The sequence below is a fragment of the Thalassophryne amazonica genome, chromosome 17, assembly GCF_902500255.1.
Source record: "Thalassophryne amazonica chromosome 17, fThaAma1.1, whole genome shotgun sequence".
NCBI classification, from domain to species: domain Eukaryota; kingdom Metazoa; phylum Chordata; class Actinopteri; order Batrachoidiformes; family Batrachoididae; genus Thalassophryne; species Thalassophryne amazonica.
This window is the reverse complement of record NC_047119.1, coordinates 22,299,682-22,313,535: the sequence shown is the minus strand read 5'-3', so window position 1 is coordinate 22,313,535 and position 13,854 is coordinate 22,299,682. Positions and strand designations below refer to the sequence as shown.

At 41.0% G+C, this 13,854-nt stretch overlaps 1 protein-coding gene across 2 annotated transcripts in view; it reads right to left on the bottom strand.

Annotated features, from left to right (window-relative positions):
* The window catches only part of ctif (CBP80/20-dependent translation initiation factor), a 171,802-nt gene that overhangs the window by 60,282 nt on the left and 97,666 nt on the right, over positions 1-13,854 (bottom strand). For both annotated transcript variants that reach the window (XM_034191677.1, XM_034191676.1), the window contains exons 9-10: positions 6,653-7,220; positions 5,274-5,573 (exon numbers count right to left, since the gene is read on the bottom strand). In XM_034191677.1, the coding sequence (XP_034047568.1) occupies positions 5,274-5,573; positions 6,653-7,220 (868 nt within the window). The remainder of the gene's footprint in view (positions 1-5,273; positions 5,574-6,652; positions 7,221-13,854) is intronic.

Here is a 13,854-nt window from a genome sequence, read left to right as displayed (position 1 = left end):
TAGCACAGAGTTGTTGTGGACTGGCAGTGTGCGTCCTTTCTGAGCATCTTATTCCAAATATTTGTCACAGTGTGGCATGCTGTGCAGTTAAATGTCCTAGTGGATCATCTAAGAAGTCAGAGCTCCAGTATTTCCGCCAAGTGAAATTTTCATGTTATCTAATTTTGTATGCTCATGGAATTAGCACATTTAGAAGCTGCAGTGCATCCAGAAGATATTCACAGTGCTGCACGTTTTCCACATTTTTTATGTTACAAACTTATTCTAATTATTTTTTCCTCAAAAATGTACACAAAATACCCCATAATGACAATGTGAAAAAAGTTTTTGGGAGATTTTTTGCAAATTTATTAAAAACATCCAAAAAACAAACAAACAAAAAACAAATTCAACAATAACAAAAAACAACAACAAAACAAAACAAAAAAAAAAACAACAAAAAAAAAAACAAAAAACAAAAAACTAAGAAATCACATGTACGTAAGTATTCACAGCCTTTGCCCTGAAGCTCAAAATTGAGCTCAATTTTGGTCCCACAGTTGACAGTGCATGTCAGAGCACAAACCAAGCATGAAGTCAAAGGAACTGTCTGTAGACCTCTGTGACAGGATTGTCTCAAGGCACAAATCTCAAGGCTCAAATCATTTCTGCTGCTTTGAAGGTCCCAATGAGCACAGTGGCCTCCATCATCATTAAAGGGAAGTACTGATCCACCAGGACTCTTCCTAGAGCTGGCCACCCGTCTAAACTAGGCGATCGGGGGGAGGGCCTTAGTCTGGGAGGTGACCAAGAACCCAATGGTCACTCTGTCAGAGCTCCAGCATTCCTCTGTGGAGAGAGGAGAACCTTCCAGAAGGACATCCATCTCTTCAGCAATCCACCAATCAGGCCTGTATGGTAGAGTGACCAGATGGAAGCCACTCCTTAGTAAAAGGCACATGGCAGCCCACTTGGAGTTTGCCAAAAGGCACCTAGGGAACTCTCAGAGCATGAGAAACAAAATTCTTTGGTCTCATGAAACAAAGACTGAACTCTTTGGTGTGAATGCCAGGTGTCATGTTTGGAGGAAACCAGACACCATCACTACAGTGAAGCATGGTGGTGGCAGCATCTATGGGGATGCTATGGGGATGTTTTTCAGCTATGGGGATGTTTTTCAGTGGCAGGAACTGGGAGACTAGTAAGGATTGAGGGAATATGAATCCAGCAATGTACAGAAACATCCTGGATGAAAACCTACTCCAGAGCGCTCTGATGGTTCATCTTCCAGCAGGACAATGACCCTAAGCACACAGCAAAGATATCAAAGGAGTGGCTTCAGGACAACTCTGTGAATGTCCTTGAGTGGCCCAGCCAGAGCCCAGACCTGAATTTGATTAAACATCTCTGGAGAGATCTGAAAATGGCTGTGCACCAATGCTCCACATCCAACATGATGGAGCTTGAGAGGTACTGCAAAGAGAAATGGGCAAAATTGCCCAAAGATAGGTGCACCAAGCTTGTGGCATCATATTCAAGAAGACTTGAGGCTGCACTTGAGGAAAGGATGTAATTTCTACATTTTTTTATTTTTACTAAATAAAAAGTGAAGCGCTGTGAATACTTTCCAGATGCATCGGTACTTGATGGCATTAAATCCAGTTAATCCATGATCACTCAGGAAATAAGGTGGTCATAATTATTATTATTTTTATTATCTTTTTTAATATCAATACCAAAGTCACCAGTTATGACAAACACCATCCAATCCCAAAACATATGCTTTAATAAAACCTACTTCATTCCACTACTTCATTACCACTTCATTCACCCCGCCCAGGTCACACAGGGTCTCATCCATGCTCCACCTCTTTACGGTTGGCTGGCACATCGGCGGAGCAGGCACTGCCAAAGTGGCAACACCCAGAGCAGCACTTTGTGAGCGTCAAAATGATTTTTCAAAACCGTTTCTTGAGAAATGGGTGACATCACAGCGAGTTTGTCCAGTATACTGTATATACGATCTGTGGTTATTACCCGTGTCATGAGGGAAAGTCCCCTACGACATTTTGGCCATGTGGCATGCAGGTGCCTCAGTGTTGAGGACCCAAGTAACTGGAAAAGCCCAAGTTGACACCCACATTTCAGCTGACTGTGACAAGGTAGTTGGCTACTTTTGAGAGGTGGGGATGAACTAATGTCTGCCGAGGTTGTTGTTATCCAGGACTCGAAGTGGTTCTGTAGTGTGGTGGATGCGGTGATGTGCTGACCTGGATAACTGCATTTGAAAATTGCTATCTCCCCACAAAGATTTTTGTTATTAGTATATCTTCTTGTATGTATTAGCTTCTTTACTATGAGCAGTCACCACACTATTCTACACTCTGTGTGTGCAAAGGTCAGGGTGGTGTGCAGCAAGAAATTTAAACTTTCAATGTGGGGCACCTCTGCAGCACGCATCACAATCACTTATGCAAGATGATGATGATGCATGATGGGCCACATGTGACATACATTGCACAGTAATGGAGGAGATGCATGCAAACTGCTGTATATTTTAGCAACAAGTAAAACCAGGCACATGCGTTATTTGTTTACAACATATAAAATATGGCTGAAGAATGATCAAAAGGAGAAGTGCTAAGGTGGGGATGGAAGATTGCATGTTAAGCTACACAACAAACAATAACAACTAAATGCTCTTTCCAGCCCTGCTAAATTAAACAACAAACTTCACAAGTAGCAGGCTGGGTACATTTAATCAAAGCAGTCACAGACTAATTGAGATTCTGGGGTCTGGAAGCAACATAGCGCATCATTATTGAAGGCTTTCATGAACCCACTGATGACATTTAAAGTGTTTTAAAGTGTACAGCTCAAATGTCAAAGACAAGGAGGGGGTCAATGCTGGCTGGAAAGTGGGAATGAAGGAGACAGACAAAGAAAAAGAGGACCACGTAGGTGTGGAGAAGAAGGGATAATAAATAGGTGGAGCAAGAATGAAATCTCGATATCTGAAGTCAGAGAAGTTTGAAAGGAAAAACTATTAAAAAAAGATCATTTAGAATGTGAGGAAGATCAGAAGGAGACACTGTAAGTCTGGAGGTGGGGTAACATTTAAACCCCAAGTGTCATATAAAGACAATGTGTGGGTCTTCAGACAGTCTGCCGCTGTGTGCGTCTGGCTCTCAGGGCGGAGTGAAGCTGAGGAGGGAGGGCAGGAGAAACAGCGAGGCACTGGCCTGTGCCAATCTGGGTGAGGGCAGAATAAAGAGCTCATGAAATAGGGAGCGGGAAGAGGAGGGAGAGAAATATATCACGGCTGAGAGGACGTTTTCGTCTTGGTACAACATTGGAATTTACCGTTAAGTGAAGGATTGCAAGGAAAGTGTGTGTTGGTTTCTCTTCCCTGGATGTTTTGATTAGCCCTTTTTGCCCACTGACATTTACAGCGACTCGCACGCTGCTGGTTTCCACCTGAAAGCATTTTCCCACCCGTCGACATCTGAAGGAATCCATTACAGAAGGGATTTTGTGTATGTCGGGTTTGGCGATGCAATTTGGCGCTCCGATCACAGTCTGTACCGGTAGACACCGGAAACTGTCAAGTGCTGCTTGCTTGAAATCACACTGAAAGGCACTTTACCAACATCTGTTTTCAGCACTTAATGTGTCTGAAATGGGAGGATTTTATTTATTTATTTATTGTCAGGAAAAAGGTAGTTTGACTTTATTGGAAATTAGTGTTTGGCTGATATGAGTTTTTTGATCACTGATGCCAATATACACCCACCAACCACTTTATAAGGTACATCTGTTCAATTGCTTGTTAAAACAAATAACTAATCAGTCACCAAGATTCTGGCATCATATTCAAGTCTTCTTGAATATGATGCCAGAATCTTGGTGCATCTATCTTTGGGCAGTTTTGTCCATTCCTCTTCGCAGTACCTCTCAAGCTCCATCAGATTGGATGGGGAGCGTCGGTCCACAACCATTTTCAGATCTCTGCAGAGATGTTCAATTGGATTCAGGTCTGGGCTCTGGCTGGGTCACTCAAATACATTCAGAGAGTTGTCCTGAAGCCACTCCTTTGATATCTTGGCTGTGTGCTCAGAGTTATTGTCCTGCTGAAACATGAACCCTCACTCCAGTCTGAGGTCAAGAGTGCTCTGGAGCAGGTTTTCATCCAGGATGTCTCTGTACATTGTTGCATTCATCTTTCCCTCAATCCTGACTAGTCTCCCAGTTCCTGCCCCTGAAAAACATCCCCACATCATGATGCTGTCACCACCATGCTTCACTGTAGGGATGGTGCCTGGTTTCTTCCAAACATGACACCTGGCATTCACACCAAAGAGTTCAATCTTTGTCTCATCAGACCAAAGAATTCTGTTTCTCATGGTCTGAGAGTCTTTCAGGTGCCTTTTGGCAAACTCCAGGTGGGCTGCCATGTGCCTTTTACTAAGGAGTGACTTCCGTCTGGTCACTCTACCATACAGGCCTGATTGGTGGATTGCTGCAGAGATGGTTGTCCTTCTGGAAGGTTCTACTCTCTCCACAGCTGAATGCTGGAGCTCTGACAGAGTGACCATCAGGTTCTTAGTCGTCTCCCTGACTAAGGCCCTTCTCCCCCGATCGCTCAATTTAGATGGGTGGCCAACTCTAGGAAGAGTCCTGGTGGATCCGACCTTCTTCTATTTACTAATTATGGAGGCCAATATGCTCACTGGGAGCAGCAAAAATGTTTCTGTGCCCTTCCCCAGACTTGTGCCTTGAGACAATCCTGTCACTTGTATCCTGTGTGGCTTCACAGATGCAAAATATAGAGAAAAAAACCCTGATGAGATTTTATTGTACAAGATCATTTTCTGATTTAAAGCAAAATGCAGGTGCTGCACGTACTGCAGTAAAGCCGCCTTTATCAAAGTGATCTTTTTCAACCATAAAGCAGGCACTCTGTCAGCTTATTATCACACAAAAAAAATTGCTTATTGCACAATCATTAGCCAGACTCTCACAGCAACAACTGAAGATAAGAGTTAATTATGGTGCTGCAAATTCTATCTTTATAAGAGATAGCTACACTTTCAACACACAGTCATTTCATCCATCAAGTCCAGTCAGAGGGAACTTGGTGCTCACTGAAAAATATGTAAAGCGTGAAATTAATGAGATTATTAAACTTTAGTCTGAGTTGTGTGAATGCTGAAGAGAATACTAAAGGTGCGAGCCGAAAACTGGAGCCTCACTGTTGCTTGCGAATGTAATGGATCCCTCTCTGCTACTCTCACCTGCAGCATGTTGAGGAGTAGCGATCGGAACTTGGTCCCCTCCACCATGAACAGCGCCATCTTGTCACAGAGCTTGGCAGCTGTGGCTGCAAAGTTCCTGTCGGACACAGCTTTGGTGTAGATTGCAGTGACCACCTGAGCCAGGGCATCCTCGGATTGTGCTGAAGTCTGGGCTTCCTCCATGAACGAAGCCAGCTGCTGCTCCACTCCGCTGCTGTTGCTCCTCATGTTGTTGAGAAGGTTCACCAGCCGGTCCATGCTCTGTGGTCCCGAGCCCGATGCCTCCACCTGTGCTTCTTCCTAAGGGGTGGAAACAAACAGGACTTTGGTGGGTGAAACAGTAACTACAGAGGATGCAACATTAAACTTCCCACACTCATTAGTTTGTCTGTAGGCCATCTGCAACGTGTTCAGGAATACTTTCTGAACAGGTGGGTCTTTGGTCACAGTAAAGGTTAAGGAGGACACACATTTTGAGGCTCCACCTGAATCAAAAACACATACTACAGGGTTTTCCCCCCAAGAAAAAGACTTTTTTTTTTGTTTTTTTTTTACCTGGAGGCCTGTTTCACCAACAAATTATACTATTTGGTGCATTAATTTTGAAAGAACATGACTTTTATGCAAAGTGACTAAAATAACTGCAACTTTGGGGAATGATCGTACACAGACTAAAGTTTAAGTCCAGCAAATTTACACTTACACTTCAGTCTCTCACATCAAGAAACCTTGTTGAGTTTGGACGTCAAAGATCAAATGTAAAGGATAGTGGCAGTTTTTTTCTTTAGGAAAAATTGCATCATTACTTCTCAGTACTGTATATGGCTGAGAGGCAATATGCTCTCTCTGTAACTCAACTCAAACTTTATTTATAGAGCACATTTAAAACAACCGGCCATTTTTGGAACGTAGTAGTGTCACTATAACCCAGATATGAATGGAAAACATCAGGACTAGCTATTTCTGTTTTTACCTCCACTTTACATTGACCCACTGACACTTTGACATCAGGTTGCTAGCATGAAAGGCTAACAACTGCACACCAGGAGCAGCTTGGAGACTAGGACCTTAATCAAGGACACCAAAGTGATTTTTCCTCTCTGATAGGGGAATCGGACTGAGGATCCTCTGGTTGCAAGCCTCTCTAGGCCACCACCTCCCCTTCTAATCTGACTGGTAAATAACCATACAAAGTGACCAAGTATTTAAAGCAAGACAAAGTATGCTAGCAGCTGGGCATCTACGTCTGTGTGACAGAGCATGGGTGTGTGTGAGCATTTATAAGCAATTATAAGACTAACTGTTAGGGTGTTTCCACATACATGTTACTCCTAATCGTCTTAATACTGATTGACAGGCAGTAAGCAGCTTTTCAGTACCTTGTCCTTTAGTCGCCTCCTCAGCCTCTCCTTGGATGACTGCAGGAGGTTGATTTTGGGCTGCTCTGGCTGGTTTTTGCTTGCATTCCTGGTTCCTGATGGGTTGGGTGAATCCTTAATTACCACTTCATTTGTATTGGCTCTTGATTCAGATTTGGGTGATTCACTACTGCCACAGTCCTGTGGAAGCCTGATCTGCTCCTCAGCTAATGTTACATTCTCTGTTTCATTGTCTTTAGTTGTCTTTGGTGGTGCTCCTTTATCACTTATGGTGTTTGAGTGTCCGTGGGTCTGCGCTTTCTGATTGTAGTGCCAACGTCGATTCTGACTGTATCCATGGTGCGGGGGCCCTCCTTGGCGCTGCCCTTGTCCTCCTTGATCCTGGCGAGGTGGTCGACCACTACTGTTTTGTCTGTTATCCCCCATTTCTATCAAATTGTGAGGCTGTTGGTTTGGAGACTGTTGTTGTGTTTGATCCCTCTGGTGCTGTGGTGACTGTTGTTGCGTTTGCTGAGGCTGGTTCTTCCCTCCTACACCACCTCCTCCTCCTTGAGTCCGCTGATGCCTCCTGGAATGAGAGGAAGGAATTTAGTTAGCTTTGTTGTGATGCTGAAAGTGACTGCCTCCAATTTCATCTGCTCACAGCCATCCATCCATTCATCCACCTAGCTAGCTAGCTAGCTAGCTACTTAGCTACGTGCCTACCTATCCACTCTGCCACAATAGTGTAAAGCTGCTTTTTCACCGCCTCATCCCACCTCACACATTACTATTCTCTGTCTTGTATCTTATTTGCACTTAAAAAAATGATATTCAATTTACCTGCCATGTATACTCAGAAAACTACTAATCTTTGAGAAATACGGCAATACACAGCCAGATACCAGATGTTACAGGAGCTATCAACCAGTGATCTATACTAACAGATACAACTTGTAGTACTTGGCAATAAGTAAAAAGTTAAAAACCTTGAAATCGCTTGTATTTGGTGTGTCTATCTTTTCCTGTCCTGCATACGTCTGTGCTTTGCTGCACTGGCCCTATGCTTGACAAGCCGCTGACATATGGTCAATGGGATTAGTCACCCTGGCACCGAGGATGCCTATTATCTGTCGTAAACTACAGTAATACACACTAGCAGTGGGTAGAACACACTGATCTCTATACATTACTGGATCACTCATTGGCCAATATTTTTTAAGCAATCCGGCCGCCATATTACCACTCCAATGTTCCACTCTTGAACGCTGTTTTCTATAGATTTTCATTGAGGTGCATGCAACTTTATTCTTTGTAGTTTTGTTAACAAATACCTTCATGTGCAGCTATAAACTGCACAAATCGCCAGTTGAAGGGCTGTGGACGAACATGTCACCTGTGAGTATGACTGAAATGGGAAAAAATGAACAATAATTTGAAAAGTTCTCTCCCTTATTCCAGCATATAGGCAAAGATAATAATAATAATAATAAGTGGCTTATTAACTCAACATGTGTAAACACGTCATGTTTTGTGTTGGACGAACTATTTTAAGACATTTATTAGGTCTACTTGTGCATAGTTTTGGAGCTTTAGGTGTTTTTGCTACAAGCTTTATTACTTATATTAGGCTGAAGATCATAGAGCTGTGTGTAAAAAATGTCACTGAATATATATATATGCACCTTCAACTGCACCACAGACTAAAACAGTTAAATGTGGTCTATTAAACATTAGGTCTCTCTCTTCTAAGTCCCTGTTGGTAAATGATATAATAATTGATCAACATATTGATTTATTCTGCCTTACAGAAACCTGGTTACAGCAGGATGAATATGTTAGTTTAAATGAGTCAACTCCCCCGAGTCACACTAACTGCCAGAATGCTCGTAGCACGGGCCGAGGCGGAGGATTAGCAGCAATCTTCCATTCCAGCTTATTAATTAATCAAAAACCCAGACAGAGCTTTAATTCATTTGAAAGCTTGACTCTTAGTCTTGTCCATCCAAATTGGAAGTCCCAAAAACCAGTTTTATTTGTTATTATCTATCGTCCACCTGGTCGTTACTGTGAGTTTGTCTGTGAATTTTCAGACCTTTTGTCTGACTTAGTGCTTAGCTCAGATAAGATAATTATAGTGGGCGATTTTAACATCCACACAGATGCTGAGAATGACAGCCTCAACACTGCATTTAATCTATTATTAGACTCAATTGGCTTTGCTCAAAATGTAAATGAGTCCACCCACCACTTTAATCATATCTTAGATCTTGTTCTGACTTATGGTATGGAAATTGAAGACTTAACAGTATTCCCTGAAAACTCCCTTCTGTCTGATCATTTCTTAATAACATTTACATTTACTCTGATGGACTACCCAGCAGTGGGGAATAAGTTTAATTACACTAGAAGTCTTTCAGAAAGCACTGTAACTAGGTTTAAGGATATGATTCCTTCTTTATGTTCTCTAATGCCATATACCAACACAGTGCAGAGTAGCTACCTAAACTCTGTAAGTGAGATAGAGTATCTCGTCAATAGTTTTACATCCTCATTGAAGACAACTTTGGATGCTGTAGCTCCTCTGAAAAAGAGAGCTTTAAATCAGACGTGCCTGACTCCGTGGTATAACTCGCAGCTTAAAGCAGATAACCCGTAAGTTGGAGAGGAAATGGCGTCTCACTAATTTAGAAGATCTTCACTTAGCCTGGAAAAAGAGTCTGTTGCTCTATAAAAAAGCCCTCCGTAAAGCTAGGACATCTTACTACTCATCACTAATTGAAGAAAATAAGAACAACCCCAGGTTTCTTTTCAGTACTGTAGCCAGGCTGACAAAGAGTCAGAGCTCTATTGAGCCGAGTATTCCTATAACTAGTAATGACTTCATGACTTTCTTTGCTAATAAAATTTTAACTATTAGAGAAAAAATTACTCATAACCATCCCAAAGACATATCGTTATCTTTGGCTGCTTTCAGTGATGCCGGTATTTGGTTAGACTCTTTCTCTCAGATTGTTCTGTCTGAGTTATTTTCATTAGTTACTTCATCCAAACTATCAACATGTCTATTAGACCCCATTCCTACCAGGCTGCTCAAGGAAGCCCTACCATTATTTAATGCTTCGATCTTAAATATGATCAATCTATCTTTATTAGTTGGCTATGTACCACCTGCTTTTAAGGTGGCAGTAATTAAACCATTACTTAAAAAGCCATCACTTGACCCAGCTATCTTGGCAAATTATAGGCCAATCTCCAACCTTCCTTTTCTCTCAAAAATTCTTGAAAGGGTAGTTGTAAAACAGCTAACTGATCATCTGCAGAGGAATGGTCTATTTGAAGAGTTTCAGTCAGGTTTTAGAATTCATCATAGTACAGAAACAGCATTAGTGAAGGTTACAAATGATCTTCTTATGGCCTCGGACAGTGGACTCATCTCTGTGCTTGTTGTTAGACCTCAGTGCTGCTTTTGATACTGTTGACCATAAAATTTTATTACAGAGATTAGAGCATGCCATAGGTACCGTATTAAAGGCACTACGCTGCGGTGGTTTGAATCATATTTATCTAATAGATTACAATTTGTTCATGTAAATGGGGAATCTTCTTCACAGACTAAGGTTAATTATGGAGTTCCACAAGGTTCTGTGCTAGGACCAATTTTATTCACTTTATACATGCTTCTCTTAGGCAGTATTATTAGACGGCATTGCTTAAATTTTCATTGTTACGCAGATGATACCCAGCTTTATCTATCCATGAAGCCAGAGGACACACACCAATTAGCTAAACTGCAGGATTGTCTTACAGACATAAAGACATGGATGACCTCTAATTTTCTGCTTTTAAACTCAGATAAAACTGAAGTTATTGTACTTGGCCCCACAAATCTTAGAAACATGGTGTCTAACCAGATCCCTACTCTGGATGGCATTACCCTGACCTCTAGTAATACTGTGAGAAATCTTGGAGTCATTTTTGATCAGGATATGTCATTCAAGGCGCATATTAAACAAATATGTAGGACTGCTTTTTTGCATTTACGCAATATCTCTAAAATTAGAAAGGTCTTGTCTCAGAGTGATGCTGAAAAACTAATTCATGCATTTATTTCCTCTAGGCTGGACTATTGTAATTCATTATTATCAGGTTGTCCTAAAAGTTCCCTGAAAAGCCTTCAGTTAATTCAAAATGCTGCAGCTAGAGTACTAACGGGGACTAGAAGGAGAGAGCATATCTCACCCATATTGGCCTCTCTTCATTGGCTTCCTGTTAATTCTAGAATAGAATTTAAAATTCTTCTTCTTACTTATAAGGTTTTGAATAATCAGGTCCCATCTTATCTTAGGGATAAGACCTGACAGTACCATATCACCCCAATAGAGCGCTTCGCTCTCAGACTGCAGGCTTACTTGTAGTTCCTAGGGTTTGTAAGAGTAGAATGGGAGGCAGAGCCTTCAGCTTTCAGGCTCCTCTCCTGTGGAACCAGCTCCCAATTCAGATCAGGGAGACAGACACCCTCTCTACTTTTAAGATTAGGCTTAAAACTTTCCTTTTTGCTTATGCTTATAGTTAGGGCTGGATCAGGTGACCCTGAACCATCCCTTAGTTATGCTGCTATAGACTTAGACTGCTGGGGGGTTCCCATGATGCACTGAGTGTTTCTTTCTCTTTTTGCTCTGTATGCACCACTCTGCATTTAATCATTAGTGATTGATCTCTGCTCCCCTCCACAGCATGTCTTTTTACTGGTTCTCTCCCTCAGCCCCAACCAGTCCCAGCAGAAGACTGCCCCTCCCTGAGCCTGGTTCTGCTGGAGGTTTCTTCCTGTTAAAAGGGAGTTTTTCCTTCCCACTTCCCACTGTTGCCAAGTGCTTGCTCACAGGGGGTCGTTTTGACCGTTGGGGTTTTTACGTAATTATTGTATGGCCTTGCCTTACAATATAAAGCGCCTTGGGGCAACTGTTTGTTGTGATTTGGCCCTATATAAATAAAATGAATTAATTGAATATATATATATATATATATATATATATATATATATATATATATATATATATATCTTCTTCTTTGTCTTTCGGCTGTTCCCGTTAGGGGTCGCCACAGCAGATCAATCGTTTCCATCTCACCCTGTCCTCTGTATCTTCCTCTGTCACACCAACCACCTGCATGTCGTCTCTCAGCACATCCATAAATCTCCTCTTTGGTCTCCCTCTTCTCCTCCTGCCTGGTGGCTCCATCCTCAGCATCCTTCTCCCTATATACCCTGGGTCCCTCCTCTGTACATGTCCAAACCATCTCAATCTCGCCTCTCTGACTTTGTCTCCAAATCGTCCCACCTGAGCTGTCCCTCTGATATGTTCATTCCTAATCTTGTCCATTCTTGTCACACCCAAAGAGAATCTCAACATCTTCAGCTCTGCCACCTCCAGCTCTGCCTCCTGTGTTTTTGTTAGTGCCACTGTCTCTAAACCATACAACATAGCTGGTCTCACTACTGTTTTGTAAACTTTCCCCTTCACTCTTGCTGATATTCTTTGGTCACAAATCACTCCTGCCACCTTTCTCCACCCACTCCACCCTGCCTGCACTCTCTTCTTCACCTCTCTACCACACTCTCCATTACTTTGAACAGTTGACCCCAAATATTTGAACTCATCTACTTTCACCACTTCTACTCCTTGTAACTGCACTATTCCACTGGGCTCCCTCTCATTCACACACATGTACTCAGTCTTGCTTCTACGGACTTTCATTCCCCTTCTCTCCAAAGCATATCTCCACTTCTCCAGACTAGACTCAACTTGCTCTCTACTCTCACTACAGATCACAATGTCATCTGCAAACATCATAGTCCATGGGGACTCCTGTCTGATCTCATCTGTCAACCTGTCCATCACCACTGCAAACAAGAAAGGACTCAGAGCTGATCCTTGGTGTAATCCCACCTCCACCTTGAATGAGTCTGTCATTCCGACTGCGCATCTCACCGCTGTCACACTATTCTTGTACATGTCCTGCACTACCCTAACATACTTCTCTGTCACTCCAGACTTCCTCATACAATGTCACAACTCTTCTCTTGGCACCTTATCATAAGCTTTTTCTAAGTCCACAAACACACAATGTAACTCTTTCTGTCCTTTTCCAACAGTATTCTCAGAGCAAACATTGCATCTGTACTGCTTTTTCTCGGCATGAAACCATATTGCTGCTCACAGATCTTCACACACACACACACACACACACACACACACACACACACACACACACACACATATATATATATATATATATATATATATATATACATATATACACATACATACATATATATATATATATATATATATATATATATATGTATATATATATATATGTATGTCTGTATGTATGTGTATATATATATATATATATATATATATATATATATATATACATATATATATATATGTATGTCTGTATGTATGTGTATATATATATATATATATATATATATATATATATATATACATATATACACATACATACATATATATATATATATATATGTATATATATATATGTATGTCTGTATGTATGTGTATATATATATATATATATATATATATATATAATATACATATATATATATATATATATACATATATACACATACATACATATATATATATATATATACATACATACAGACATACATATGTATATATATATATATATATATATATATATATGTGTGTGTGTGTGTGTGTGTGTGTGTGTGTGTGTGTGTGTAAAAGCTTGCTGATGATTCCACAAAACTTGTATAAACTTTGATTTACAGAATGATAATTTTTAGTACTGAGTATCTGTCCCAGTGAGATATGAGTAAGTGGGAAGAGAAGGGAAAAAAGTGTCAAAGTAATAAAAGAAAAAAGAAAATAAATCAAATAGCTAATCATGGCATGCATAGATTAGGAGTGATCAATCTTACATTATCTGAAGAACAAAAATAAGTAAACAAGAGAATCAGCTGAGTTATTACTTGAAATTGTTGACGTTCTAATAAGCTGTCTATGGGCGGGCTGCATAAATTGGGAGTGGTTAGATGGCTGGTAAAAGCAAAAAATAATTTATTTTCAAGACACTTTTCTCATCATGTCCATGTCTTACCTGCGACATCATCAGTGTGCGCTGGTCTTCATGAGTTTTTGTGAATGTGCCGCGTGACCCACAATAATTTA